The sequence below is a fragment of the Zerene cesonia genome, chromosome 14, assembly GCF_012273895.1.
Source record: "Zerene cesonia ecotype Mississippi chromosome 14, Zerene_cesonia_1.1, whole genome shotgun sequence".
NCBI classification, from domain to species: domain Eukaryota; kingdom Metazoa; phylum Arthropoda; class Insecta; order Lepidoptera; family Pieridae; genus Zerene; species Zerene cesonia.
In genome coordinates this window covers 5777499-5804407 of record NC_052115.1, presented here as the reverse complement: position 1 = coordinate 5804407, position 26909 = coordinate 5777499, and the positions used below count along the sequence as shown (strand labels likewise).

The 26909-nt window shown below is 33.7% G+C and overlaps 5 protein-coding genes across 10 annotated transcripts; 2 read left to right on the top strand and 3 right to left on the bottom strand.

The window, feature by feature from the left end:
* Positions 1–33: 33 nt before the first annotated feature.
* LOC119831930 lies at positions 34–2247 on the bottom strand. The gene is made up of 5 exons (XM_038355500.1): positions 2199–2247; positions 1994–2115; positions 1128–1269; positions 524–843; positions 34–157 (listed from the first exon to the last, which is right to left on the bottom strand). Exons 1-5 carry the CDS (start codon positions 2245–2247, stop codon positions 41–43), a joined length of 750 nt encoding a protein of 249 aa, XP_038211428.1. The 3' UTR covers positions 34–40.
* Positions 2248–2666: 419 nt separating this feature from the next.
* LOC119831679 (probable splicing factor, arginine/serine-rich 7) lies at positions 2667–6977 on the top strand. Its single transcript, XM_038355130.1, has 4 exons — positions 2667–3583; positions 3691–3851; positions 5472–5591; positions 5962–6977. The coding sequence occupies exons 1-4, from the start codon at positions 2867–2869 to the stop codon at positions 6830–6832; spliced, it is 1869 nt and encodes a 622-aa protein (XP_038211058.1). The 5' UTR covers positions 2667–2866; the 3' UTR covers positions 6833–6977.
* An 886-nt stretch (positions 6978–7863) lies between these two features.
* On the bottom strand, positions 7864–12745 carry LOC119831867. 2 transcript variants are annotated; one of them, XM_038355422.1, is made up of 8 exons: positions 12425–12745; positions 12121–12357; positions 11557–11791; positions 10901–11076; positions 10449–10571; positions 9573–9736; positions 8569–8740; positions 7864–8249 (listed from the first exon to the last, which is right to left on the bottom strand). In XM_038355422.1, the coding sequence occupies exons 1-8, from the start codon at positions 12533–12535 to the stop codon at positions 8136–8138; spliced, it is 1332 nt and encodes a 443-aa protein (XP_038211350.1). In that variant the 5' UTR covers positions 12536–12745; the 3' UTR covers positions 7864–8135. The 2 variants fall into 2 exon arrangements, with proteins under 2 accessions (XP_038211350.1, XP_038211351.1); XM_038355423.1 differs by having other exon boundaries at positions 9573–9715.
* A 962-nt stretch (positions 12746–13707) lies between these two features.
* LOC119831627 (polyadenylate-binding protein 2-B) lies at positions 13708–22500 on the bottom strand. 5 transcript variants are annotated; one of them, XM_038355056.1, is made up of 7 exons: positions 22287–22500; positions 22033–22197; positions 21325–21472; positions 20430–20562; positions 19816–19945; positions 18795–18931; positions 13708–15808 (listed from the first exon to the last, which is right to left on the bottom strand). In XM_038355056.1, exons 2-7 carry the CDS (start codon positions 22120–22122, stop codon positions 15772–15774), a joined length of 675 nt encoding a protein of 224 aa, XP_038210984.1. In that variant the 5' UTR covers positions 22123–22197; positions 22287–22500; the 3' UTR covers positions 13708–15771. The 5 variants fall into 5 exon arrangements, with proteins under 5 accessions (XP_038210984.1, XP_038210985.1, XP_038210983.1 ...); XM_038355057.1 differs by having other exon boundaries at positions 22425–22493; XM_038355055.1 differs by having other exon boundaries at positions 22033–22500.
* An 808-nt stretch (positions 22501–23308) lies between these two features.
* LOC119831699 (SAGA-associated factor 29) lies at positions 23309–26630 on the top strand. Its single transcript, XM_038355158.1, has 7 exons — positions 23309–23535; positions 23664–23779; positions 24608–24754; positions 25104–25229; positions 25563–25787; positions 25961–26218; positions 26433–26630. Exons 2-7 carry the CDS (start codon positions 23741–23743, stop codon positions 26523–26525), a joined length of 888 nt encoding a protein of 295 aa, XP_038211086.1. The 5' UTR covers positions 23309–23535; positions 23664–23740; the 3' UTR covers positions 26526–26630.
* The last annotated feature ends 279 nt before the right edge of the window (positions 26631–26909 follow it).

Here is a 26909-nt window from a genome sequence, read left to right as displayed (position 1 = left end):
TATGCAAACTTGTAAAAAATTCTTAAACAAATATAATTAATTAATTAAATTCTTGAATTGTTTCAGTATTTTCCTTTTTCTTAGTGAGTTCGCGCCTTATATCTTCCGTTTCGATAAGCTTTCTTCTTAGTTTCAACATTATCGCTTTGTTTCTTTTCTGTAAAATATAAAAAATATTTCGTAACAATTTGTACAGTTGCATAACAAATGACAAACTTAATTCTAATCGCTACATTAGTATAAAAACGCGTACCTACACACCTAAAACTGAAGAAATTACCATTGATTGACGCAAATAGTGTTGCCAGCCATGTAAAAATGTAAGCTTTCTTTTACCATATTTCTCATCCATGCACGTTATTTGCTACAGTTTAGTATGGCAGGGTTTAAAAGTTTTGTTTTAGCTCAGTTAAAATTTTAATATAGCGAATTTTGTATATAGTACATTCTATCCGAAGATTTTCCTCCTCAAACAATATAAACACCACTAAATATAGATCAAGATGTATATTATTTAAATTACCGTTAAAACACTACATTCTCGCTCTATAGCTTCACATTCCTTTTCAATGGCCGCCGCTTCCTTAGCTTGGTGTTCATTCTTTTCTAGAACTTTAATTAATTTTGCCCTCTCAATCTCTTCTTCCTCAGCTTCCTTTTGTTTTTGTTGTTTATTTTGCTGTTCGAATACATCACGTTCTATAAAGATAAGTAAATTTTTAATGCCTGGTATACATAGTTCCAATCGTAATCCAGTGAGAATCCACCCAGTGAATGCTTGTAAATGCGTGAAATTAGCCCCCACCCAGCCACAGCCAGCCACTAATCCATTATAGGACTGAAATGCATACATTGTTAGATGCAATTGTAATTAGATCGCTGGACTGAAATATGTAATTCTATACCTTGTATTTAAAACCACAAATGTCACACTTGTCTGCGATTGTGAGGCATTGTGATCGGCGAATATGCGACTGATGTAATAATCTTTTTTGTATGTTTGCTAAATTATGACTAAACTCAAAGAGGTTTTGAAAATGTGTTGCATTTTAGGCGAATTTATAATGTTGAATTCTTCTTCTCTTATGAAATTTAATGAAGCGTTATTATAAAAATATATGACCCACCTTTTGCATACAGTTCATCATACCCATTTTTGTAATCGTTCAAATTTGATTCAATTACATTTATTTTGGACTCCTCAGACGCTCTACAAACATCTATCATTATTATTTGAGATTTCATTTGTGATATCTGAGAGGTAAGTTCCTAATAACAAGAGTATTGCATGATTATAATTTAATAAATTACGAAAAATAGTTATATTTAATATATAATAAGTTCATAATATATACATAATAAATTCAAAACCAACATAGAGTTAGTGCAACTAATCTGGTAACGAAATATTTTTCTTGAAGATTCTTTTTAAATAATAAACCATGATAAGAAGCTGATAACATTTATTTCCTAATAATTATAAGCACATATCATGCACGATTGAAAGTACAATACGATTCATATATCTACACCAAAAAGCAGTGGTGGCTCAGTGGTGAGGACCTCGGACTTCAAAATCGATAAGACGGGGTTCGAGACCGGGCGAGCGCGCAGGAAATAAATTGATTTTTCAATTTATCTGCGCATGTAGATAACATCTCCACTGCTTAAACGGTGAATGAAAACATCGTGAGGAAACCGGCACGTCCAAGAATTAAAAGTTCGGTGGCATGTGACATCTGCCAACCCGCACTTGGCGTGGTGGATTATGGCCTGAACCCTCATAGGAGGCCTGTGTCCCAGCAGTGGGAACATATATGGGCTGAAGATGATCTACACCAAATTGGAAGATTTTTTTGTGTTCGATTTTTTTTGTACATAAAAAGATCGAGGATTTTATAAAACAAATCGAACAGATAATATCAAATTGAGCGAGGCCCTAGTTCAGCGGTGCGTCTGGTATTTAAGAAAGTTTATAATTTGCACTCCTTACATTAATTTGTCGTATGAAAGATTCGTTTTCTTCTTTTGTTAATGAAATTTCTTCAGTAACACTACTTTCTTTACTGCGTAGTGAATGTACAATTATTTCCTTTCTTAACTTTTGTTTCATGGCTGAAATAATTTAAATATTTTAGCGTATTAATTTACAAAGTCTTTTTGTTGTCATTGTTATAATATTGACGTGAACTTGTTACCTGAATTGAGTTTAAATTTCAAATCCGCTAATTTATCGTGGATGGGCATTGTTGCTCGTACGCTTAAAAAATCTCAGAGATTTTTTTATATTTTTTAAGTATTTGTTACAAATCCCGCCTTTATTGCTTTTTTATAGATAAACTATCCATGTATGCATACTTTATAACCGACGTATGATGAATTAAAACGCAAAGTGCGTATTTAATTTTTTTAACCTATACCTGTGTATACTTTTTTTGAGTACATTAAATAAATAATTAAACCTGTATCTTGTAACATTTTTACAATAAGATCATTGGCACAGATTACTAAATAATTAAATAGCTGAGAACCTGCCTACGTAACAATATTTTTTTTCTTCTTTATTTACTTTTTCTCCCTTTTTATTTTTTACTTGTTCGCGTGTATTATATATACTGTGTTTGTCAAATTTCACACGACGCGTATTTTCGGCGTCACCTTTTGACAGCTGTGATCTGTCAGTTGTCATTTTTTGCTGTTCTCCAGCGTGTGTTGCGAATTTCCTTACCTTTAAATTTCAAGAAAGTTCTATATTATCAAGACTAATAATGAATAATAAATAATCATTATTCATCATGTAGCAGAAATTACACAACTTGAAAAGGATTATTCTTCGTTGAAAAACTGTACTTTATGAGTCGCCTCCATGTGTAAGTCTTCAAAAATGGTTTCTAGCAGTACGAGGGTGATACAGGTCACCAATATTGCGCCCCAAGCTACCAAAGACCAAATGCAAACGTTGTTTGGGTACTTGGGGAAGATTGATGACATTCGATTGTATCCCACGATTAGGGACGTGTCTTGTCCGGTGCAGTCCCGAATATGTTACGTGAAGTACTACGATGCGGCGACGGTAAATGTCGCCCAGCACATGACAAACACGGTGTTCATAGATCGTGCATTAATCGTCATACCTATGCAATCTGGTGAAATTCCAGACGAACATAAAGCGCTAGAAATGTCCAGTAATGGCACTTTAGTGCCGGGTTTTAACACGGTTGAGCCGCGTCTGCCAGCTCACGTTGTTAATTCTTTGGAGGGAATGCCGCCAAATCAAGTCATACAAACATATGACCCTAAAATGGCGGCAGCTGGTTTGCCGCCCTACCCGCCTATCCCAGCTGCATATGATTCACGCAAGATAGAGGAGATCCGAAGAACGTTGTTAGTAATAAATGTGGGTGAACTGACTCATCAGCAGTTGGTTGATCACTTCTGTCAGGCTGGGGAAGTAGCATACCTGCGCTTTTGTGAACGGGATGCAGATAAACTCAAGTATGCGTTGGTTGAAATGACTGAACAAGAAAGTGTATTGAAAGCTTTACAGTTAAATGATACCACGGTAGAGGGACAAACAATAAAGGTGAGATTTTAATATTGTTTCTTAAGTTTAGTTGAGACACTGCTTTCCATTTGTTTTATAATTTACATGTTCTGCAATTATTATGTGTAATTTGTTGTTGTTTTAAGGTACATCATGCAACCCAAGCTATATGCAAACCTCAAGCAAAGAGTAATGAAGCTGCCCAACGTGAGATTGAAGAAGCAATGTGCAGGGTGAAAGAAGCACAGAATTTAATCTCTGCAGCAATTGACCCAGTTATTGGACTGTTATCTAAGGACAAACGGAGGTACTCTTTTACTATTTAATATTCCATCATTTACTTAATGCTGTGTTCTCTAACAGAATCAAGTTGAGCACTATATAATTAAGGACACAAGAATAAACTATGTTCAACATAAATATATGCATATATTGGCATATATTTTACACACATAGCCAACCCATAATACTTTTATCATGTTTTTATCTGTCACACTTTGTGTACATGAGCTCACAATTGACTTGATTCTGTTATCATTTACGATCCTGCGTTATCTATATGCACCTATCCAAACCCCACTGCAAGTAAAGAAGAGAATATGTTATAGGAAGTTGTTTAATAACTAATCAGTAAGGGTAGCGACTGACTTGCAACATATGTAATGTGTTTGTGGCGATCTTGTTACATTGCAGAGTAGCTATATGAAGCAGCGTTTGCGTGCGTTGATTAGTCAGCTCAATCGTGCTCCGTTAATACTCGAATGTACTGCGTAGAGGTAATGTCTACACTTATTTAACAATTTATTATAATAATCCTCTCCTCAACAGCAATGAGACAAGTTTTTATGTAATGAAGCTGTCATTGTTCATAGATTGTGCAATTATAACTTGTCTGATTGCAAATTGTTCCATTATTGCAAGTCAGTTGCTGTCTTTATTCATTTGCATTAGATTTAAAGTGTAATGGGGTTCATTTTACAAGTTATTTTTCACCACTAGGCATGTTATGCATATTGATGATTAATTTTAAATTATAAAATATATATTCTTATAGCTTAATGTATTTTATAACAATGAAATCATAATTATAAAGGTTTTTTCAACAAACAATAATTATGTTAAATCTTAGTACTTAACTTACTCTTACTACAAACTCAGTCTTTGTTGTTGCTCTGAAAATATTAAAACAATAACAACATTATATAATGCAACTAAAACTTTCAAGTTTGTTTTTAAAATAAAGCATAGTTAGTTCTTAAATATTTATGTAACATTTTGAAAATGTTTATTGTTTGTACCACTTACCAGTAGGTAGTCGTAACTGCCGTTTTAAGCATTGAATGTGTAACTTTATTCAGAGCTCTTAGCTAATTGTAAGGTAGTGTCAACAATCATTTCCAATTAACAATTTATTTATGATATACCTTACAAAAACATTTACCAACATTTCCTTACAATAAAACCATTACCATCAATTCCAGGGACCGAAATGCGGCGTTGCCTCGTCTATTTGTTTATTAAAAACAAACTTATTCTTACAGTTTTATCATAATTCTCGACTAAGTATATCTAATCATGCCACAAAATATTTTGTTGTCCATCTCTAGCTAGTCTTGTACAGTAAGACTTCTAATTTGTTTTTTTTTAGTTTTTGTTGTTGTTGGCTTCCTAAACATGACGTGCATATGTTTTGTCCTGACAGAGATGGCTTTGAGCCATAAGACCACCTTATGTACAAATAATATTTACAAATTAATACAGGGTTAAACAGGTGTAAGAAATAGCCTATGTTACTTGTCAAGATAAAAAGATGAAAAAACAAAATTGATCCAAGTACTTTTTGGGTTAAATTATAACAAGCAAACAAAAAAAACTTTCCTCCTTACTGTTAAAAGTTTTAGATTGCTAATATAAAAGTTTGTGTCAGGACTCGCTCCCGCTCTCGCTCGCGGCGCCGCTCCCGCTCGCGCCACCGCGCCAAGCGCTCACGCTCGCGGTCTAGACATCGCTCGAGGAGGTCTAGATCTAGGAACCGACACCGTTCTAGGTAATGTAACAGTGTTTTGTTGGTTATTTCGGTATACAAAAGTTAGATCTTTTTAAATACACTCTGATGATAATTGCTCCAACGAAATATGTATTCCATGAAAAGAGTAAGTGTTTACTTTTACTATTTAACTTACGATTTTAAATGGTAATAATATAAAATGGTAAGATGATGGTAAGATATCTGCGAATTATTGTCTTGTCAAAACATAAGTAAAAGAAAGAATATACACTCAATCTTGGTACTAAGACATGGTTCCAAGTTTTAACTTATTTTGTGATAAGTATTAAAATATGTAAAATATCTTAACATATGTAGGGTAAGATATTAGATAAAAACTTAACTAATTAAGATGTTTCAATTTGTACAGGTCTCGCTCTCGCCACCGCAGTTCTAGACGTTCTAGATCTAGGTCACGTCACCGCACTTCAAGATCCAAACGTGATAAATCCCGCGACCGTGACCGCGATCGCGATCGTGACCGCGACCGTGACCGTGACCGTGATCGCAAAGATAAGAAAGACTCTGAGAAGGAAAAAGAAAAACGGGAAAAATCCAAGTCACCACCCAAAGAAGAGAAACAAGAATCGAAAGTTGAAATTGTGGAATCCGAGACTAATGGAGTCAATTCCGAGACTAAATCTAAAGCATCTTCACCAACGGAAGAGAAAGAGAAGGTAGAACCGGAGAAAGAAAAGGGAAAAGAAGTGAAGGAGAGAACGCCCATAAAGAAGAAGGAGCGGTCACGTTCCAGGGAAAGGGACAGGGATAGGAAACGAGATCGATCGCGCTCCAAACGACGGTCCAGATCCAAATCCAAATCTAGAAAGAAGCGATCCAGGTCTAGGCGGAGATCACGCTCTAAAGACCGAAAAAGGTCTCGCTCTAGAGAAAGAAAAAGGTCTAGGTCACGCAAACGGACTCGATCCAGAGACAGGAAGAGGTCCCGATCTAGAGACAGGAAACGGTCCAGATCTAGAGACAGGAAACGGTCCAGATCCAGAGACAGAAAAAGAACTTCGTCAAGAGAAAGAAAGCGATCGCGGTCTAGAAGCCGCAGATCGAAAAGTCGGTCTATCAGAGACTCGAAGACGCCTCACGACAGGAAGTCGCGCGATATAACTCCAGCCCTTCCCCCGGTTGTTGAGGAGAAAAATACTTCCATTGTTGAAAATACGTCCCCTGAATTAGGAGATGAAAAGAATTCTCCAGACAACATGGATATTTCCAATTCGCCCTAGATTAAACAAGTTACCGACGTTCATGAAATAGTTCAACAAGTTATTTTTTTAATGTGCTGTTTGTATAATTTGCCTTATTGTTCTCATTTTGCATAACTAGTGTTTTTCGCATAGTGTAATTAAGTAATAAATCAATTTAATAATATTGTTTTGTTTTATTTGAGTCCAGAGCATCTCAGAGACATTATGTATAAATCTGATTAATAATATAAAATTCTACAGATAAGCAAGATGAAAAGGCTGACTGAATCATTTGTATAGATAGAACTAACTTCTGTCATCTGCTCATAGGTAAAGAAACTGGAAAAAATTATCAAATCTAATAAGATACATAGGGTTGACAATATTGGTTGTATTGCATTGCTTCCCTTTGTTATCGCGTCACATGCAATGCATAGAAAATAGGTCATAGCTTCGACTTGATACAATGTTTGAAATTGTACCGAATGCAGATTGTATAATGTGAACACAATAGATACAGAAAGAAAACGAACTAATAGTAGTTATTTGGATCGAGCCTAACAGGCTGTTTGTATCGTTAAATATTAAGAATTCGTTTCATCTCGTATTCGAATGCATCAGGTAGTAATGGACTAGACTTACAAGTGATTAATTTTACACCAAATTGCATTCAAATTGTGTGTGAAATGAAAATGTTAAATGTCTCGTAACTATTGTGTGGAATGGCTATTTCGTTTCTGAATGCGTCTTATAAATATATAATATGAATATAGAACTTTCAGAAATGTTGGTTGTTTATTACCACTTCTTCCGCCCAGGTAGTCTCAGATCAACTTATTTTATACAACAGGTTAAATTGACCGAATTAAGAGACATAATTGACGCAAGATTTTATGAAAACTGGTTATTGTCAAATACGAGAAGATGGCTCCAGAAAAGCGAAGCGCCGTATCCGGGTTATTGTAGGGCCCCCGGAAGTGCAGTGTGCCTACCCGTGCTTTGCAATTGCAAGAAACTGACCGAAATATGGAATAAAATTAGAAAAAAAGTTGGTTAAATAAAACATAAAATTTCTTTGAGAATATTTCCTTACTTAGACAACATATTACAGAACAATAATTTCTTAATAACACAATACACAGCCGAAACATCTGTTGTTCTATGCATCTTTGAAATTGTTGCGTTGAATGGAATATAAAATTGCTTAAAAAGTATCTTGGCAATACAGTAGCCATCAATGTTTTAAAAGCTTAATATAATTTTCAGCAATATATTACAAGATGCAGAGCATTATACGCGTAATATTATATACAAGTACTAAACTATTCATTATATTAATAATTCAGAAGGGCAGAACATCCAGCATGGCATATTTCCATGTCCATTGGCGCGCTAGGGCTTCGAATCGCGGTCGGTCCTTCACATACATCGCACCGAGCTCCGGTTCCATACATACCTGTTCAAAATAAATAAGATATTATATAATAAACGTTGAACGTTGAAGAATATAACATAAAACAAAGAAAAGTCCTTGAAATCAACATATGGGGTGGTAGGTATTCATCAAGCTTGTGAATAATCATTATGATTTGTGGTATTTTTCTCTGATTTAGTACTAGAGACGATAAATGATTTGAAAGACTGAATAAAGTCCCAGCATTTTTTCAAGATTTCTAAAAAGAAGCGTAATTCATCGATATAATATTCTTTTTTTTCTAATTCCCCTCAAAAAAAAACCGAAGCAGCCAGCCGACAGTAATGATAAGCTAACTTACATTAGTGTAAGGATCGGTGAGCAAACTCTGTATGGATATAAGCACTTTGCTTATAGTGAGCGCCAGGGACCAATTGTGGTGCACGGAGTCGATACCCACGTCCCCATGGCGAGACACATTCGGATGCAGGATGCGTGTGAGAAACCTAACCACAGGTGGACTCATAGGATACCTGAAATAGTCAATAGAGCGCAGCTTATATCCACTACTGATACGATATTTTTTATAATTTTTTTATGCTTTCGCGACTCGCTCCAAATGTGAACAGGAAACATATTTATAGAATTTTTCATAATATACATATTGAGTATAATAATTCTATGATAAGCTTTAATATGTATAGATTTTTTTTGTTTATTATTAAGTCACCAAAAGTATGCACTACTTTAAGGTCCTTAAAATATATTATATAGATATACATATATATATGTTTTGCTATCTTTATCTTAATTTGGTTTTTCATGTTCTAAAACAATTTTTTACATTTTAAGAAAAAATACATTAATTTTTAAATGATTTAAATTAAATAAATAATAATATTCATAAATAAATGCGTTTAGAGTTCACGAAGACAAAAAAATAAATAAATAAAATCACAAACATAATGATCACAGTTAAAGTGACATTCTTTTTATGTTATGAATAGAATTAGTCAGGAAATTATATTAAGGTAGATTAAAGCATTAGCACAAGATTTGTATTTATGAAATTTCAATAGCATATAATATTAAATTAGCGAAACAAACATTGAAAGGGCTCACAAGAAACAACTAGACCCACAATCGCCAATAAACATTTATTCAAATTAACACCTTATTTCGTCGCTGCAAGGTTCAAATGAGTAACGCTACAAAACTAGTTAATAGCTTGTGAGTCAGTTGTTCACTTCGATGGGTACAACACCAAAAAAAAAAAACAACGTTACACCTCGAAACTCCAGCACCCGCACCTGCAACCTCCCAAAAAGCAGCGCACCAAAAGCCGCATCTGCAACGCATACTCACGAATAGGGCACCTGCACATAGAGGTAGAACACGCCGCCCTCGTACGGCGAGCCGGCCGGGCCCGTCACGCTCGCCTGCCAGTGGCAACACTTCGCGTCCAGCGGCGTCGCGGCTATACCTTCGGGCGGGTCGTTACGCAACATCTGACGCAGTAATTTATTATCCTTAAAGGGAAATGACAACGGCTAATACGATTCTTTATCTGTGACACGTATTATTTTTTTATGATATCTGTAAAAAAATCGTTTTTTTTTTTCAAGGAAAAGAAGAAAAGAAATTAAATTCGAATTGGGGATTTTGGAACAAACGTCACATTATATTGGGGTCGAAATAAAATTTGGATTGCGGGAAGTGAATGGTTGTAAAAATATGATAACAGAAATAAAAATGAAGACAGTTCAGAACTTACAAAGTAAAAAATAAGCGTATAGTAATTTTAATAGAACACATCATTTAAATTTCAGTATTTACCTTCACCAAGTTTACTGATCGACAGGTGGACATTACATGGCAGTACAATTAAAACGAATGATGTTACAAGTGTATCATATAAATAATGATAATTTAAACAATCAGTTAAAAACTATGAAATATTCATCAATCTGGAACAATTCAATCCAAAAGCAATTTAATTATATCATCATAATAACTGAGTTCTAACATAGTAAAATGCTTAATTTCGTTGTTTAGCCACTACCCTCAGTTTTCACACACACAGGATAGGACATAAATATAAAACAAAAGCAAAAAGTATCAAGAACACCATTTAATAGACATGTCTTCTTGCCACGAAAATGAAAAAAAGAACACCATAGATAGATTACACATGTTTATCTATGGTTAACAATGTTATGTAATCTATGTTATCTATGTTACCTTCAGCTCGCTCCTCAGCCGATTCCGCCGCCACGCGCTCTCCTCGCCGTCGGGCGGCGCCTGCACGCACATCTGCACCAGGCAGTTGCGGCAGAAACACGACTCGACCAGCGATTGATATTTCTGTACGAGAAATAGATGAAATTCAATCGCCATATTTCAATAAATTTGAAAAATCTGTATGTCCATTTAAGTGATTTCGTCAAAGTGGTTGACTATAGGTACATTATAGATCTGAGTAGCCAAGTTTTAATGCTAGTGGAGACTGATCAGTTTTGCTGTACCACAAGTGAACCAGGTGCCTAAAACATCAAAGCATAGACATACTATATAGGCATCTGGTTTTTAATTTGAAAAAAAAAACTAATACACCTATTACTGTACTGATCCAATTATACAGAAATATCCACCACAAAAAATAGCCCTCCAACTCTCACAAACACAAAACTCACCCGCTGCCAGTCAAAATCGGTAAATATGGGTCGGAACAGCGGCCACCTCGCCGCCGCGAATGCCGCCCAGCGCGGCGGCGGCACGCGCGCGCGCACCAGCCGCTGCCAGCGGGTGCACACGCACGCGCACGCGCACAGCGACATGTCGTCCAGGTACTGGAATATGCATAGCAACACTGCAACAGATATAATCAATATTAAGTTAAATATACAAAAAAAAATAGACAGAGGTAGAAAGAGACACATTTATATTCATCATACTTGTAATCACACTTCACACTAATATTATGAATGTGAAATTTTGCTTGTTTGTTCATCGATCACAGATGAACAGATTTTGATGAAATTTGGTAAAGACAGGGAATGAAATTACTTGGTATTACCCATTACAAGGATACTTTTTATCTCGATTAAATGCTCCATTGGGATAAAACAGGAATCTTGATATCCAGGCAGAGCCAGGACGAGCATCTAGTAGTTGGTATACTTGTTTTTTTTTATCCGTGTGATTTTTCTTGATCTGTATATTATTATAGCTTTAATCATACAATATTTAAAAATTTTAAACAATATTTTATTTTATTATTCACACATAATATATATTGCATTTCCAAATGCTCAGTATTACTTAAAGAAAAAAAAAAGATGTAACACACCTTCAGAAGGCAAATGTTCAACAATACCAAATGGCACATTATCTGGGAGACGTGGGGTCGTCAAAGCTTGTAGAGTTCTAACTAAACTGGGTGGCTGTGGTGGTGATCCACCATAATATACTGCTCCATCCTTTGGAGGGTCATTTCCTGAACCATTACTGCCGCTACCACTGGGCCCAGAGTTGCTGGCACGACTTGCATCATCTTCCGGACTAGTTTCACTGTCTAGTGATGTCTGGAATATGGTTTTAATTGTTCACCAAACTTTCTAAATTGTAGCTCATCCTAAATCCATAAGTGAAAGCATGTATGGGCTCCAGAGCTTTCACAAAAAAATTTGTGTACATTCCTTTGAGTACTGATATGTTTATTGTGAGGTTTACTATATAGAGAAATTTATTTTTAATTTGTTTCAGGACCACAAAAAATAATAAACACTCAATGATGAAAGCAATAATTTAACAGCTTTTAATAATTTCAATAATATGTATTGCTAATATCATTTAAGGACAGAAACATTTATAATGCAAAAGTTCAGTTATGTGGAAACTATATATCACTCACTCTGTAACGCCACCAAGCTGGTATAGGAAATGTCCGATTCGATTTCTTTTCGGTGCCGAAATTTAGGTCTGACGGCTCGTCGTTTCCTGAATCGCCATCGTCGGTTTTTTCGGTGGAAAAATGTGAGCAAGGCAAATAAGAAGGGAACTCCGGGAAGAGAAATGCGTGACATGTTACACACACCGGTTCACCAAAACTAGGGCCATAATATCCATTGCATACGGAACATACTGAATTCTGGAAAGATAGCACGTTTAACAATACTATTGGGCATTCATAATTATGTGGAAATATAAATACATACATTAAATTCAAACTCAAGGGGTTGTTCTATAGGCGACACAGACATCAATTTGTCTTCACCTTCTTCCAGCTTTTTAATGAAGTTTAAAAAATCAGGGGCCATCACCGACATTTTGACGGTCGTAGTTTTACGAGGCTTTAGATCGATACTTATATCACTTCGATAGTACGGTACATAAACCTTTTGTTTTAATATATTGTTTAGATTGTCTTTAACCAGTACCAAATACTATAACCATTTATTTATAAAAATCTAATTACGAATGTTTATATTTTATAATAATTTTACGTTGTTTAATCATAGAGGAAACTATTATTGACATTTGACAATTAGAAATAGGTGAATAAATGTCAATTTGACAACGCGTTTGTAGCCATAAGCTGTTTCATTTATTTTTAACGGATTTTAAAATTTGTGTCTGTCGATACGTAATGTTTTATCTGTTTGATATTGAAACAGAAAATAAATTGCGATGCTATAATTTATTTATATAACACCTGGAGCTGCAACAGACCACCTAAACTAGAAGACATTAAAACCGTACCAAAGCATAAATAGTTACACATGATGACCATTTTCTGCTCATAGCATACATTTGAAGATCTAGAGAGAAAGATTTAATGCGGAAATTCGGTAGAAAAAGTATTATATCTATAAGATACAGATATAATACATTTTTTTTATTTAAAGTCTCCAGTTTGTTTACAAAGTTATTTTATTTTGTTGGCAGCACAATAAAGTGTTTAAATAAATAAATAAAGTTCATGCGAGCGAAGCCGCAGGTAGTTTCAAATAATCGTTTGTATTTGAACAAAACATACTGATATTTGTACTAAGATATAGACTATAGACAGACTACGATTTTAAATTGAATGAAAAGATTTCAAAGTAAATCGACACGGTACGGTATGGTATACAGTTGATAACTAGTGATTTAAAATTAACTAAAATTACTGAATGATCTTTTATACAAACTGAGTAAAAAGGACAAATTAGATAAAATGTTACTGCATTTAAATTCTTAATAGGTTTTAGCATTATATTTTAGTCTTTCTATTGGTCTTCGGTAGGTATGCAATTCGACAAAAACAGTTTTTCACGAATTCCTTTCCTTCCTTTCCTTTCTTCCTAGATGAAAAATAAATGAATAGTTAGGTTAGGGGAAAGAGATCTCGTATGTCTTCTATGTATGGGTGTATATATTTTTTGCAATTCAAAATCTCATTGCCATCAGAAAGACCATAAGGTTGATCGTATATGACACCAAAAATAAAACAACGGAATTTGTTCTTAAAATTATTCTTATTCAACACTTTTCTCCCATTTATCCCATAAGATTTTTTTTTGTATAGGCATTTTAATATTCTTTTTTTAATCAAACAGGAAATTAAGTGTACATTACTGTCACTTTCTTACTATTTAATTACACGGCAATTTTTGGATTTTGTATGGAGGTTAGTAGAATTGAATATATATAAAATAATATTTACCACGATGATAACAATTAATTCATATTTTCAATGGCGGATTTGCATATGACAAGCTTTTTTTTTATAAATTGACCAACAAGAACAGTCACAAAAAAAGATTTTTAGGTTTTTAAATAATTTCGTGTTTTGATGGTAATCCGCCTTCTGAACAATACTGAAGATTTCATATTTATTTAATTATAGTGTATTAAAATATGACATGGATCATTAAAAACTATCTCACTCAAAATTCTCTGTTCAGCTCTAATCAATTTGATAAAATACATACTTATAGCTTTTAATGATTCATGTCGTATAAGGCTATAGAAATATATTTTCAATTCAAGTAATACATCATTATATTAGGTAAGTATATGGGGCGTAGAAGTAAGGAGAGCTATCTTGTATGGGAGTTTAGTTGAAAGTGTCCACTTGTAAATAACAAACTATTGTTTGGAAGTGATACGAATTTATCAGTTATAAACAGAGTAGTGAAGTATGCTTCTTTTAATTTTTTTTCAGCACGTGATTGCCTAAATGATTGAGAATGTGCTTTAACATCTTTTTTTTTAATTTAGGGTTGACTTAATACTATTTCCTATTTACTATTAACAGATAATTGGGGTACATAAATACTGTATAATTGTAGTCCATATTCATTTGTCTATATATTATAATAATTATTAAAAAAAACACTGTAATAAAGCGCAGGTTTTTGTTGTGGTGCTTCCGAAAAATTAAAATAAATATTCTTCCACTTGCTTGCTTAATTTGCTCACTTTCAACGGACACTATTTATACACTGAGATGATCCTCCTTACCTCTATCCTCCATAATTAGGTAGGAGGGTACAAAATTGAACCAAACATTTTCCTACATGGTAACATGAACAACAATGCCATGTCTACAAAGAATTTGTTAAAAAACTATTGTTCAATTAACAAATTTTAGGGACATTTTGACCGCTCCCTCAAGTGTATTTTTGCTTAATACGTTTAGAATACTGTGCAGCTTATACTTACTTAGGTGGGGGATCTGATTCTTATTTACTGTTTCGCAAAGTCTAAGTAAAATTTGGAGCGACTTTAATCACGATATTCAGAATAAAAATATGAGCTTTCATTTTATTACTCGACGATTGCGAAACAATTCTTATTCTTATGTTAAAAAATAATTCTAATGTACAAGTGTATTGTATGGAAATATGAAAGATGTCACAACTTCAATATAGAGATAGGAAAAATAGTGCATTACAATTTCCATGCTTTATTTAACTTCAAGGACATGTATCCTAATTTCCCATTCAATCATTAAAATCAAATACAAACATAATTAAAAAGTATCTTTAACCTACTAACAATTAGTTCATTTACAATGTCAAATACGTTAAACACACTTATTTCACTATTATTGCATCCGCTGCATTTTTACAAAAAGGACGCTAATTCATGAACTACCCATAGGGTTGTGTCCTTAAAACTCGTTTTTTTATCCTATCATAAAGCAAAACGTACACGTTAGTGTTAAATAAAATTATAAATAAACATTATGAAAGTAGCTTTTAAAAATAGCAAAGGCATTCAATTGGATAACACTAATTGATATAATCAGCGTTGTCTTTGCTTAAAGAAACAAGTAGTACATAGACACTTGTAATAACCAATTAAAATGTATAATTATTGACTTTACAATTATAATATACTTACTACATAACACTGTAAAACGGTTTGTGTAATTTCAAAACTGTATCTTAGATTTTAATTGTTTAGCGTCACTGCGTCACTTGTAAAAAATCACCAATGAACCTTAAAGTGGACGTAGTCCATTTAAACTTATTCTACACTTCCTGTAGGGGGGCCGTTTGCCCCTCTACCACACTCAGTAGGGAGAGTAGTACGAGCCGCGCCTCATCCCTCTGCGAACAAGGCACAGACACATCATACAAGGCCTAATATCTTTGTGTTTATATTCAGTGCTGGTGCCCTTGATGTAGAACTTTATAAAGTTTTACATGACAATAACGGACACGCATATTTCTACTGAATAATCAAATGAAAAGTCTAATAGCTTTTAACGTCGGTTGACTGTCACCAGCGTTCAGTTTACTTCCGAGTGCTTGTTTCGTATGTTTTTATTATTATCTTGCAAAACGTACAGGCAAGATTTTGGTTTATAAAAGCCGAGTTCTTTTCCGTCATCGTCATGTAAAAATAAACCAAGTATAGAACGACAAAGCTATTATGGCGAGTCTGCATTTTTGTAATATATATTACATTTTGCTTAACATTTGAGTATGCATCATAGATAAATAATTTATATCATAGACAACACCGTAGTGTTTTTCCAATTTAAAATACCCATTTTAAAATTTATTTTCTTAAGAAGGAAGCACTGGTTGTTGTTTCTTGATTCTCGCCAGAATCGCCTCGAAGCACTAGCTACTAAATCAGACTAGCTATTTCTTTCATTTTTATTTATTTTGACTCATGGGGGTTTTATACCTTTATTTAAAATGTTTATAATATATACTTTATTACTTTTTTATTCCCCAAAATCAATAATGAATAAAAAATCTCTTATAACAACCGTTCATCGTGCAAGTACGAAGACTGTGCAGAAAATTAAGATAATAACATTCATTACCATTAAACTTTCACATTCATTTGAAATAAGGCGGCTGTTACTAATTACTTCACACAGTGAGATTAAACTTGAATGGTGTTTGTATAAGGTTGTTGAATTAGGTTACAAATAGACATTACAAAAATAGTATGTGCAAAAAAAACTAAATTAAGTGTTTAGGGTTTGAAAATTCTAATAGCCTAAAAAGGTACTTGTTTGACATAAGTGTACTACGTCTCGTTTACCTATAAACAATGATCGGATAATCACAAAAGCGTTTCACTCTAAATCTGCCTTGCCAGACTTCCCGATATAAAGACATGGGTCATATTACTGAATCTTCACAGAACTTTGAATTAATAATTCGTCTTACACATGGTACATATGGAAATCAGCTTTTTTTAGCAACTGGCTATTATTAAAACATGTTATTATGTATTGACATTTGATTAATTACTGTCGTGTTTTTCACTACTCAAAGTTAAAATATCGGGTTTTGTCGAAAAATCTGGCAACGCTGTTCTATATCATCTCAACAATATTTTGTCACTAGAATCGCACGCCCATAATATTGTATGAGCATTAAAAGGTCCAAAGTCTAACCCACAACCGACAAGTGCACTACTTTCATATAATATTTCCAAATTGCTCATAAAGAACATGCACATAATATAGGAATAGGAAGGATGCGATATTAAAATACATGAAACTGTCGTCATAAAGTTTATTTTGTATAAATAAATTTTCCTCATAAAGATTTTTTTTGAACATTTTTCTCAAGACTGTACTTAAAGCATCAAACAAAAGATATATCCATGCAATTGCATACTTGAAACATTGCTGATACAAAATAATTTATTTCGGAAACATTACTACAGGAAATACTCAACAAGCATAAGTACTACACATCATATCAAACCTCTACATATATAAAATAACCGCGACTCCTGCAAGGCTACACTCATATTTAGTGCAAGACACAAATGTAAAGGCTTCTTACGTATTCTATAGAAATATTACACAACCGTATATTGTAAGAGCGAGGAAGCAACATCATACCGGCGCATGCGCAGTAATACATATATACTCAAATTAACGTTTACTTTCCGACACACAACGACGAAGCCTTTCCCTATGCGAAATGCAGTAAATTATGAGTATATTGAACACATGAATATATTATGTTTATATCAACATCTTTGCATAAAAACAACATTGTACTTATTATTTAACAAAAGTTATTGTAAGTGGTGTAGTATATATTTGGTTCTTTTTATATTCGGCACAAAACACAATAAAGTCCATTGGTTAAAATTATTATTAATTAAAACTGTTCTTGTATATTAGTCCATTTTTGTTGTTAAAAAATAACTTATATATGTGGTCCCTCATACAATGATAATATTGTTTATTTGAAGGCACTTATTTTGTAACACTATAAATTTGTTATTGGAGCAATTCTTGAGCAATGGTTTATTTTTATACCACTTTCTCAGAATTAAATGGGAGACAGATAGACTGATTTTAGTAAAGGGTCCAATTTCCAACATCATCACACTAAAAACATTTTTTCTAATAAAGACAAATATTGCTTTTTTGAATATGCTTTATATTCCGCTATAAATAGTTGTATATTAGTTTATACAAATTTGGCGAGATTATTTCGTGGAATCAATTCTCTCTAGATATACTATTTTTTTGATAAAATTCTATCATTTCTATTATGGTACGTAAATCCAGGCGATTTTCAATTGATTTGTTTTTGATTATGTTATAAACATAGTCAACTTAAATAATCATAATAATATTAGTATGTAATTTGGCACAATATTTTATTTATTTCTTATGTAAATGATATTGTGCAACCTGTACCAAGCCAGGTTAATAACATCGAGACAGAAGTGGGTCTGTGGTAACGAATATATAAAAACAGGAAATAACAAACTGCTAAACATGGAATGAGCAACAATTTGTTGATATGTTGATTCTTTAGCCAGGTGAATGATATTTAGTAACTATATTATTGTGGCATCCAAGAACTTACCCATCAGGCAAATCAGGATGTTGAAAAGAGGCCTAGTGGGAGTTACATATATGAATCTAGCTGTATGTACGTATCTGCGTGTTTATGTGTGCGTGGGGGGAGGGAAGTTAAGTTTATATGTATGCTTGTAAATTTAGGGGGGGAGGGGGGGGTTTAGTATGTTCTGTATTGTGTCCGTCTGTCCGTGCGCGTGTCCGGTGTTGATATAAACATGCACGCTCAGTATGGGTTGTACCTGCCGCGGCGCATCGCGGCCCGACCGCCGCCGAAGTACGGCGAGTAGCCGCGGTAGGAGCGGCCGCGGCCGCGCGCCCCGCGCGGCGGCCGGTTCGTCGACGAGAGCCCCGGCTTGTTCGTGCGCTTCGGCATCACCTGCGGATTGTATGGGTTGATGTCCGATGAGTCTTGACTCGCTTATTATTTGAAGTAACACTTTGTAGATCTAGATTTATTTTTGATACTCAATATCTCAAAACTAGTCGATTCTCTATGTCTATTTTGTATCCTTTAGCAGATATTGTCTAATTTTTTTTAATGTGAAGCTGTACTATATTATGCCCTACATTTTAAAGTACCATCTATCTAATGACTTAATACAAACTGTATCAGTAAAAATATATGTCCTAAATAAGCATTTTTTACAATGCTGTATTTCTTCTCAATAATAGAAATGAACATGTCAACAAATTATTTTTTTTGTGATAGAGGAAAATTAAAATGAAATCATACAAGGTACTTAACTTAGAAAAAAGAAATTCATGTTTTATGAAATTCTCTTCATCACATAATACTTCCACACATTTAATAAGTGTCTTTCCTGTTATTTGATTTTAAATTTATAGCTATAGTCTCAAAGGAATAATAATATTTTAATGACAAAACAAATGATAATATATTGAAAGATAAAATAATATAAAACAACAACATAAAGCTAAATGAATGTGACACAACAAATATGCAAATTCTTACATACAATAATAAGTTTTTTTTAAGAAAATCAATAGTAGTTCTACTCAACTTTTAAAATCTTGAGAAATCATGCAAATTATTGATATTACACTTGGGGAAAAATAATGGTGGCTATAATTAAAGTTTAGACATATCTATTTACAGTTAAGAAATTTTTTATCACATATCATATCACATCAAAGTGAATTGAGACTATTACCTATTTTAAAACTCCCTTGAACTTATTAGTAAAAGTAGAAAAGCATTTTGAAGCAGTGTTCATGACAATAAAAATCTTTTAAGCTCACCTTTATCTGACGCCCCCTAAATAATGATTCGTCCATCGCCATTGCTGTCTGTACACTGTCCTTATCTCCAAATTCAATGTATGCAAAACCTTTGGGATGACCATCAAACTTATTACATAATATTGTAACCCTGAAATACAATACACAACTTGGATTATTCTAAACTTTTTAAATCTCTTTATAACATTGAAAATAACTTGAGATGCTTGAAAGAACTGGTTTTCTAACTTAAGATATCCTTTTGAACAAGACCAGCATTTCCAGATCGTTCAGTATCCTGCCTTGCATAGATGTATGGTGAAGATGGATAATATTTTTCTCTAATGCACATATCAGTATATATAACAGCAATCATCATTCCGCATTTGTATTATATTTTAATACAGGCACTAGGTATTACAAGCAAATCAAGAACTAAACAAATAGGAAGTTTCTGAATATAACTTTAACTACTTTTATATTAATTTATTTATTATATTATGAATACCTTTGATAGATTAGTACAACAATTTTAATCAACATTATATTAACTTAAAAACAAACTGACATAACATTAAAGACATTATAAATAAATATATGTATATGCACACATTGTATTGTATTAAATTACTCACCTATTAATAGATCCACAGCCATGAAAGTGTTGCTCCAACTCCTCAGCAGTGGCACCATAGTCCACATTACCAACATACACTGACCTATTGTCAGCTTCTATCTTCTCCTCCAAGGACATATTTAGTGGACTCGCTGTAAAACATTACTTAACTTCTACAAAAGGTTTATAGTTCTATTTTTAAATGGTTTGATTATGTGGATATGCTTATAAATGTAATTACTCATTTATATAATGCAGTGTTTATCTATATTACTAATGTAAGTTTTTGCCAACAGTGCAAATTAAAAATCTGCAACTATTAATTCCGAATTTCGGGTTCAACAGAGTGTAAGCAAAATGTTGTTGTAATCAAATTAGGTTATTTACATTTCATACTTATATAGACTTAATTACTACACCAGCACAACAGAGCATTGTCTTTTATTTAGCATTTAATAACAACATTTGAAAGGTTAATTAAAACATTTGTTTCACTGTTTTCTTTTCATGTTGCAACAAAATCAAAAAATATGATTTTGCATATGGAGATAGTAAATTAGAATGACATGGCAACTTCTTATCACCATGAAACACTTCATTCCCCTGCAAATTTTGTTTTTACTACAGGGGTGAAATTACTGATGGAAACTAAGTTATTTCATAATATTGAATATGAATAAACATCTAACTCAAATGAATTTATTTCATGTTTGTTCGTACTAGACCCAAAACAGAATAAAAATGGAAAATATTTCATTTGAGTTACTTATTCACAAACAATTATAAGAACACCCTCCATTCAATTAATATTTATAACATAATATAATATTTTTATTTTGTTTCAGATTGTCCTTTAAGACAGATATACAAGTGCATAAAAGATGAAAATTTATTATAGAGAGAGAAATACATACTGAGTCCCGGTGGGCTGCCCATGCTCATTTGTTTGTCAACTTCAGTCTGCATTTGTTTTAATTTCTCTGCCTCTTCTTCCATTTCCTGGACTCTGGCTTTAATGGCAGCAAGGTCTGGTACCTCAGTGCCAGATGCCTCATCACCTCCCTACATTAACAATGAATATGAATAATAAACTAAACAAAATGTAATCACATAATATACAATTACCTTAAGTGGTCTCATTATGACGATATTCGGTACTAATTAACTTTTTAATTTAAGTAATACGAACAATATTGTTGTTTTCAAATACGCGATCTCAGTGGCTAACACAATTGTTATGAGGCATACTATTTACTAAATAGATTCACCTTTGTATCACCATCTTTATTACAACGCCGTTTTTTTACGTCCATCGTGAGATTTTGCACAATATTTTGTGTAAATATAAACAAAGTTCAGTCGTGCCAACATCGTTTTCGGCGAATTATTTTCGTTGCAAATACAAGTTCTTCATGTTGCATTAAAAATGCAATGCAATAAATCATGAAATAGGCCATTAAATACAGACTACGCCTATAATTCGCGAATGTTTGCGACCCCATAGATACTAGATAGTAGCGCCGCTGCGTGGTCTTTACCCTGAATGTCAAAAACCATAGCCTGCAGTTTGATTTTTACCGCTACTATTTAAAAGAGTTGTAAACTTATGTAAACATACTTACACCCATGCTATTATCGGTCATGTTTAAGGAACCGTTAGCTCCGTCTAAATGATTGTTCTCCAAGGAATCCAAATAATCGTTTTCTGCCATTATATCACTTTAAAGTACTTGTCATTAACTTAAAAACACAGTTGAAATTATCACTTCACACTATAAGCAATTAACCTGAAAATAATCTCCAAGTTTAACTTTACTAAAACCGTTTGTTTTGCCGTTTGCAGTTTCTTTTGCCAAGAGAAAGCCTTCTGACGTACCGGTAACCAAATTGGCAAAACTTACAACTGACCTAATTATTTTATTAAAATATAATTAAATTCAAATTCTTTTAAATCACTAAATTCAGATACTGTTATTTATTTTAACAAACATTTTAATATTGGTGTAATATTTACGGATTTATCGTATCATTTTTATTTTACGCCAAAATATTTGACAAACAAACGGTGACATATATGACACTAGTGACAGTTCATTAGAAAAATAAATATGGCCGCACAAAGTTTGACAACAATTTTACTTTACTCTATGTTTGAACCATAGTGCTCTAGAGCAAAATATTGTTCAAATCTGAGGACTTTGTTACTGTATGTATCCTACTAATAATATTATAAATGCGAAAGTTTGTATGGATGTGTGTTTGTTGCTCTTTTACGCAATAATTACTGAACCAATTGCAATAAAATTTGGTACGTAGACAGCTGGACAACTGGAATAACATATAGGCAACTTTTTATCCCGATATTCCTAAGGGATACGGACTCATGCGAGTAAAACCGTAGGGCGCAGATAGTTTAAAATATTTTGTAATTGGAAATGTTTATGCCTAAAATGATTCAGCAACAATAAAAACAACTAAATTGTAAGCTAATGTAACTTTAAGGACATCGATATAAATACAACATCAATACCGCTAGCGATGAATTTGTGAGCATTATTCATGAAGTATATGGAGGGTATAGGTACTTCTACCCTCCATGTTGAAGTAGGGCATAAATATTTTCAACCAAGGCGCAAAGAACATAAATAGAAGCTTTCTTGTAAGATACTCAGCAATAAAACAACAAAACCATTTTTTTTTATAGATCAAAAAGCAAAAAAGTTATAAGAGTTTCACTATTTTCCAAAAGTCATCATTCAGTCTTTATATGTAACACAATACCAGTCAAAAATTCTAACATCTTATTAAATATTATATAGAAGTTTGAACGAAGCCATATAGGGTGTCTTTAAGTGTCAATTGTCAATTGTCATAAATCAAAATGTCAATATCACAATTTTCATCAGTCGTTCGCGAAAACAAAACTGCTTTGTGTTTACAGTTTGTTGTTTTTATAAAATACATAAAAAATAACAAACTTGTCTGATTTCCTGTCATCTACACATAAACCTGATTGATATTGCGATATTTAATCAAATCTTTAATCAAATACGATACGTTATATTGAACAAAAAAGATTGTAGTACTTACATATGAGTGGAATCTATATAAAAAGTGCTGTGTTTGTAAGTATCTTAGCAGTACATGTACATGTTCTCAAGCCCTGTTTCGTTAAATACATTATTGTGTGATAACGTAATGCGCAACGCATAGTAGTACCATTTAACTTTTTGATAAAATGTCTAATTTTTAGGTATTTGTTTGTGTAAGTTGGATGCACGTAGTCTACTTGAGTTGGAAGTTGTCCCAGTTTTTCGAAACTCCGAAGTGATGCCTCTTACAGCTGATGTGGCTGCACAGCAGGTGCAGGTGAGAAATTTTGTATGAATAAAAATAAATCGCTTAATGTGTTACTATGTGTAAAACAAAACTCAACAACAGCTCGACCAATTCGGCTAGTTTTTTTATCGTTTTTGTTTAAAAATCTTCATTGAGAGAAAAAATTGCGCTACCACTGCCCAAGAACATTTGCAGCGGCATAAGGTCAAGTTCAGACCTTGTGCTCTACAAACAGATTGCCGACCTTAAATTGAGAAGGGATTGATGATAGGAATGAACAAAAGGACTGGGAAAAGTAAGGAATAGGATATGGGCCTCCAGGGATGAACTATTACCAAAAAAAAAACATTATTGTGTTGTTTAAAAAATTAATTATGGGAGTCGAGCACGCTTCGGCACGAATTGGGCCAGCTCGCACCGGGGAAGTACCACACCCCCACAGAAAACCGGCGTGAAATAGTGGCATGCCACTGTGTTTCGTACGGTGAGTGGGGGAGCCGGAGGCCTATTTCCTTTTCCTCATCCGTCCCAGTCCATTCCTTCTTTCCAGTCGTTAATCCATTCCTTTTCCCTTACCCCAAAAAAGCGGGCAGCGCATTCGCAGAGGACCTACCTTTGCAAATGTTCATGGGCGGTGGTGATCGCTTACCATCAGGCGAACCACCAGCTCAGTTGCCCGCTATGACATAAAAAAAAAAAAAAAAAAAAAAAAGGCAGAACAATGTCTGTCATGGCAGCTAATTCCACATAATTTTCCTCAACCATACAGTAGAACACTATTGTATAGAAAAGGCTTTTGCTTTTAATTTTTAGTTCATTGTTTATTTGTGTTTTATGTTTATTATAATGTGTAATTAGGAGAGATTGAGGTCACTGCACAGGCTGATTTATGACATTGAAGCTGAAAGAGGCAGGAATGAACAGTGTATTGAGTCAATTCTGAGAGCTGAGAAAGCTGCAGAAAGCTCACCTTCTACAGAGGATTCTTCTGGGTCGTCGCAACAGGTTTGTATTTATCGTTTGTTTTTCATTCAAAATTATAAAAATATATATTATAATAATAATTATATATATTATTATTTATATAACAATAATAATATATATTATAATAATAATTATATATATTATTATTTATATAACAATAATAATATATATTATAATAATAATTATAAAGATATATATAATAATAATGAAGTCATTATAAATCAATGTTTATGTTTGGTTTTTTGTGTTTGACAATAAATTTATAATTTTTTTTCTTTCTCAAGCTGTGATGTGTTTGAAACATTAAGTGCGCATTTTGAGTGTTTTTATATCAATATATGAATCCTAATACTCACGTTTTATACTTTAGCAAATGCAGTTGAAGGGTTTGTATAAGAACGGTCTCAATGCTGCTGAGCAGGAAGAGAGAGTTTTAAGGGCAGCTTTAGCAAGGATATATGAAATTCGTGCCATTAAAAATGAAAGAAGAATTCAGGTACTTTATAGTTATTTCATCTCAATCCCTTGATTTCATGTTAATTGATATCTGTTCTGGCATATACAACTTAACATATGTACTTCTGAATATGATGTGGATTCATTTATTATAACAGTTTAAAGTAGTAGCTTTTAAACATAAATCTTTAATAAATATGGAAATTATAGCCAAGTCTAGTAGTTCTGACAAGTTTTTATCACAGAAAAACAACAATAAAACAATAATACAAAAGTTAGACAGATTTCTCCCAATTCCAATCTACTATTAACCTCAACCTTCAGCAAGAAATGAATACAAAATGTCATAAATATGTCCATCCATATTTAACAGGCTCGTCATGCAGGCAACAAAGAGACAATAGGTTGCGGTGCACTCATGAAGATGTTGCTAAGTGCAGCTCAAACATTGCCCCTACATGTGGGGCGAGTTGGGGAAAGAGCCCCGCCACTGTGTGGGGCGGTCCCGGCTGATGCGGGACACATAGCGAGACCTGGAGATGCTGTAGCTGCACTCGTGAGGGTTTCTGAGAAGGAGGAGAATTGGATCTTGGCTGAGGTAAGATTTATGGAAGACAAGTTTCATTAAAGAAATATTAAAAGTTAGATAATATGTTGGTTATATATTATTTCTCTACACAATAGATCTAATGCAATGTGTATCATATTTAATCACACATTTTCTTAAAAATTTTATAAAAGCTCATTTAAATCAGTTAATTTTGTAATCAGGTGGTGAGCTGGCTCCCAGCGCAAGGCAAGTACGAAGTGGACGACATAGATGAGGAGCAAAAGAACCGTCACGTCCTCAGCAAGCGTCGGGTCGTACCTCTACCCCTGATGCGAGCCGACCCTCGAACCGACGAACACGCGTTGTTCCCCAAGGGCGCAGTGGTGATGGCACTGTATCCGCAGACCACGTGCTTCTATCGGGCCGTTGTAAATAGGCTGCCTGCGTCAGCTGCTGATCCCTATGAGGTTTTGTTTGAGGTTTGTATCTTTTACTTTTTTTTATTAATTGTTAGTCAATAATAATATACGAGTTTATTATTTTATAGGTTTCTATGTCGGTTAATTGAATTCAATTTTTTTATATATAGATTAGTCGATTAGACGAAAGTGTAATATAACAGTGTATACAATATTATGGTGTTATATATTTGATTTTTTTTTTTGTTTATTTGTCTCCTATGTCACATTCTAGGACTCCTCCTACGCGGACGGGTACTCGCCTCCCGAGCGCGTGGCGCAGCGCTACGTGATCGCGATCAAGGAGGGCAAAGGCCGCGCCACCTGACCCCGCCCCTCCCCCTCCCTCGCCACGCCCTCCAGCTCGCCCTCCTTCCCCTCCCTCCCCTCGCTACGGACTAGTCCAACTGATTCGGATTCCATGCACTAAATCAAGATCTTGAAAAAAATTTGATAATCATTTTAATAACTACCCCCTACTTATTGACAAGAAACTTGGTAGTTACTATTTTCAAAGTTATTTCGTTTTTTGATGTTGTATTCTTTAATTTGTATTAAAATTCATTTGCTTATTTGGTAATTACTGTCCTGTTGTTGATACTCGACTTATTAGTCTATAGGTACTGATTAATGATGGATCCCTAATATAAGACATGATCGCGCTCCTCCAGTCTCACTAATTCGGATTCTAAGTACTAATGCTGTTTAATGT

Coding starts and splice junctions, on each gene's coding strand:
- LOC119831930 (XM_038355500.1), bottom strand. CDS start 2,247: ATGCCCATCCACGATAAATTAGCGGATTTGAAATTTAAACTCAATTCA. Junction 2,116..2,198: donor GAAATTTAAACTCAATTCAG/GTAACAAGTTCA, acceptor AAATTATTTCAG/CCATGAAACAAAAGTTAAGA. Junction 1,270..1,993: donor CTTTCATACGACAAATTAAT/GTAAGGAGTGCA, acceptor TCTTGTTATTAG/GAACTTACCTCTCAGATATC.
- LOC119831679 (XM_038355130.1), top strand. CDS start 2,867: ATGTGTAAGTCTTCAAAAATGGTTTCTAGCAGTACGAGGGTGATACAG. Junction 3,852..5,471: donor TTATCTAAGGACAAACGGAG/GTACTCTTTTAC, acceptor AGTTTGTGTCAG/GACTCGCTCCCGCTCTCGCT. Junction 5,592..5,961: donor AGGAACCGACACCGTTCTAG/GTAATGTAACAG, acceptor CAATTTGTACAG/GTCTCGCTCTCGCCACCGCA.
- LOC119831867 (XM_038355422.1), bottom strand. CDS start 12,535: ATGTCGGTGATGGCCCCTGATTTTTTAAACTTCATTAAAAAGCTGGAA. Junction 10,572..10,900: donor CCGATTTTGACTGGCAGCGG/GTGAGTTTTGTG, acceptor TTTCTCGTACAG/AAATATCAATCGCTGGTCGA. Junction 8,250..8,568: donor TCACCGATCCTTACACTAAT/GTAAGTTAGCTT, acceptor TATTTTGAACAG/GTATGTATGGAACCGGAGCT.
- LOC119831627 (XM_038355055.1), bottom strand. CDS start 22,122: ATGGCAGAAAACGATTATTTGGATTCCTTGGAGAACAATCATTTAGAC. Junction 21,473..22,032: donor TGACCGATAATAGCATGGGT/GTAAGTATGTTT, acceptor TTGTTAATGTAG/GGAGGTGATGAGGCATCTGG. Junction 18,932..19,815: donor TTAGGGGGCGTCAGATAAAG/GTGAGCTTAAAA, acceptor TACAATCCGCAG/GTGATGCCGAAGCGCACGAA.
- LOC119831699 (XM_038355158.1), top strand. CDS start 23,741: ATGCCTCTTACAGCTGATGTGGCTGCACAGCAGGTGCAG. Junction 25,788..25,960: donor AGAATTGGATCTTGGCTGAG/GTAAGATTTATG, acceptor TTTTGTAATCAG/GTGGTGAGCTGGCTCCCAGC. Junction 26,219..26,432: donor CCTATGAGGTTTTGTTTGAG/GTTTGTATCTTT, acceptor GTCACATTCTAG/GACTCCTCCTACGCGGACGG.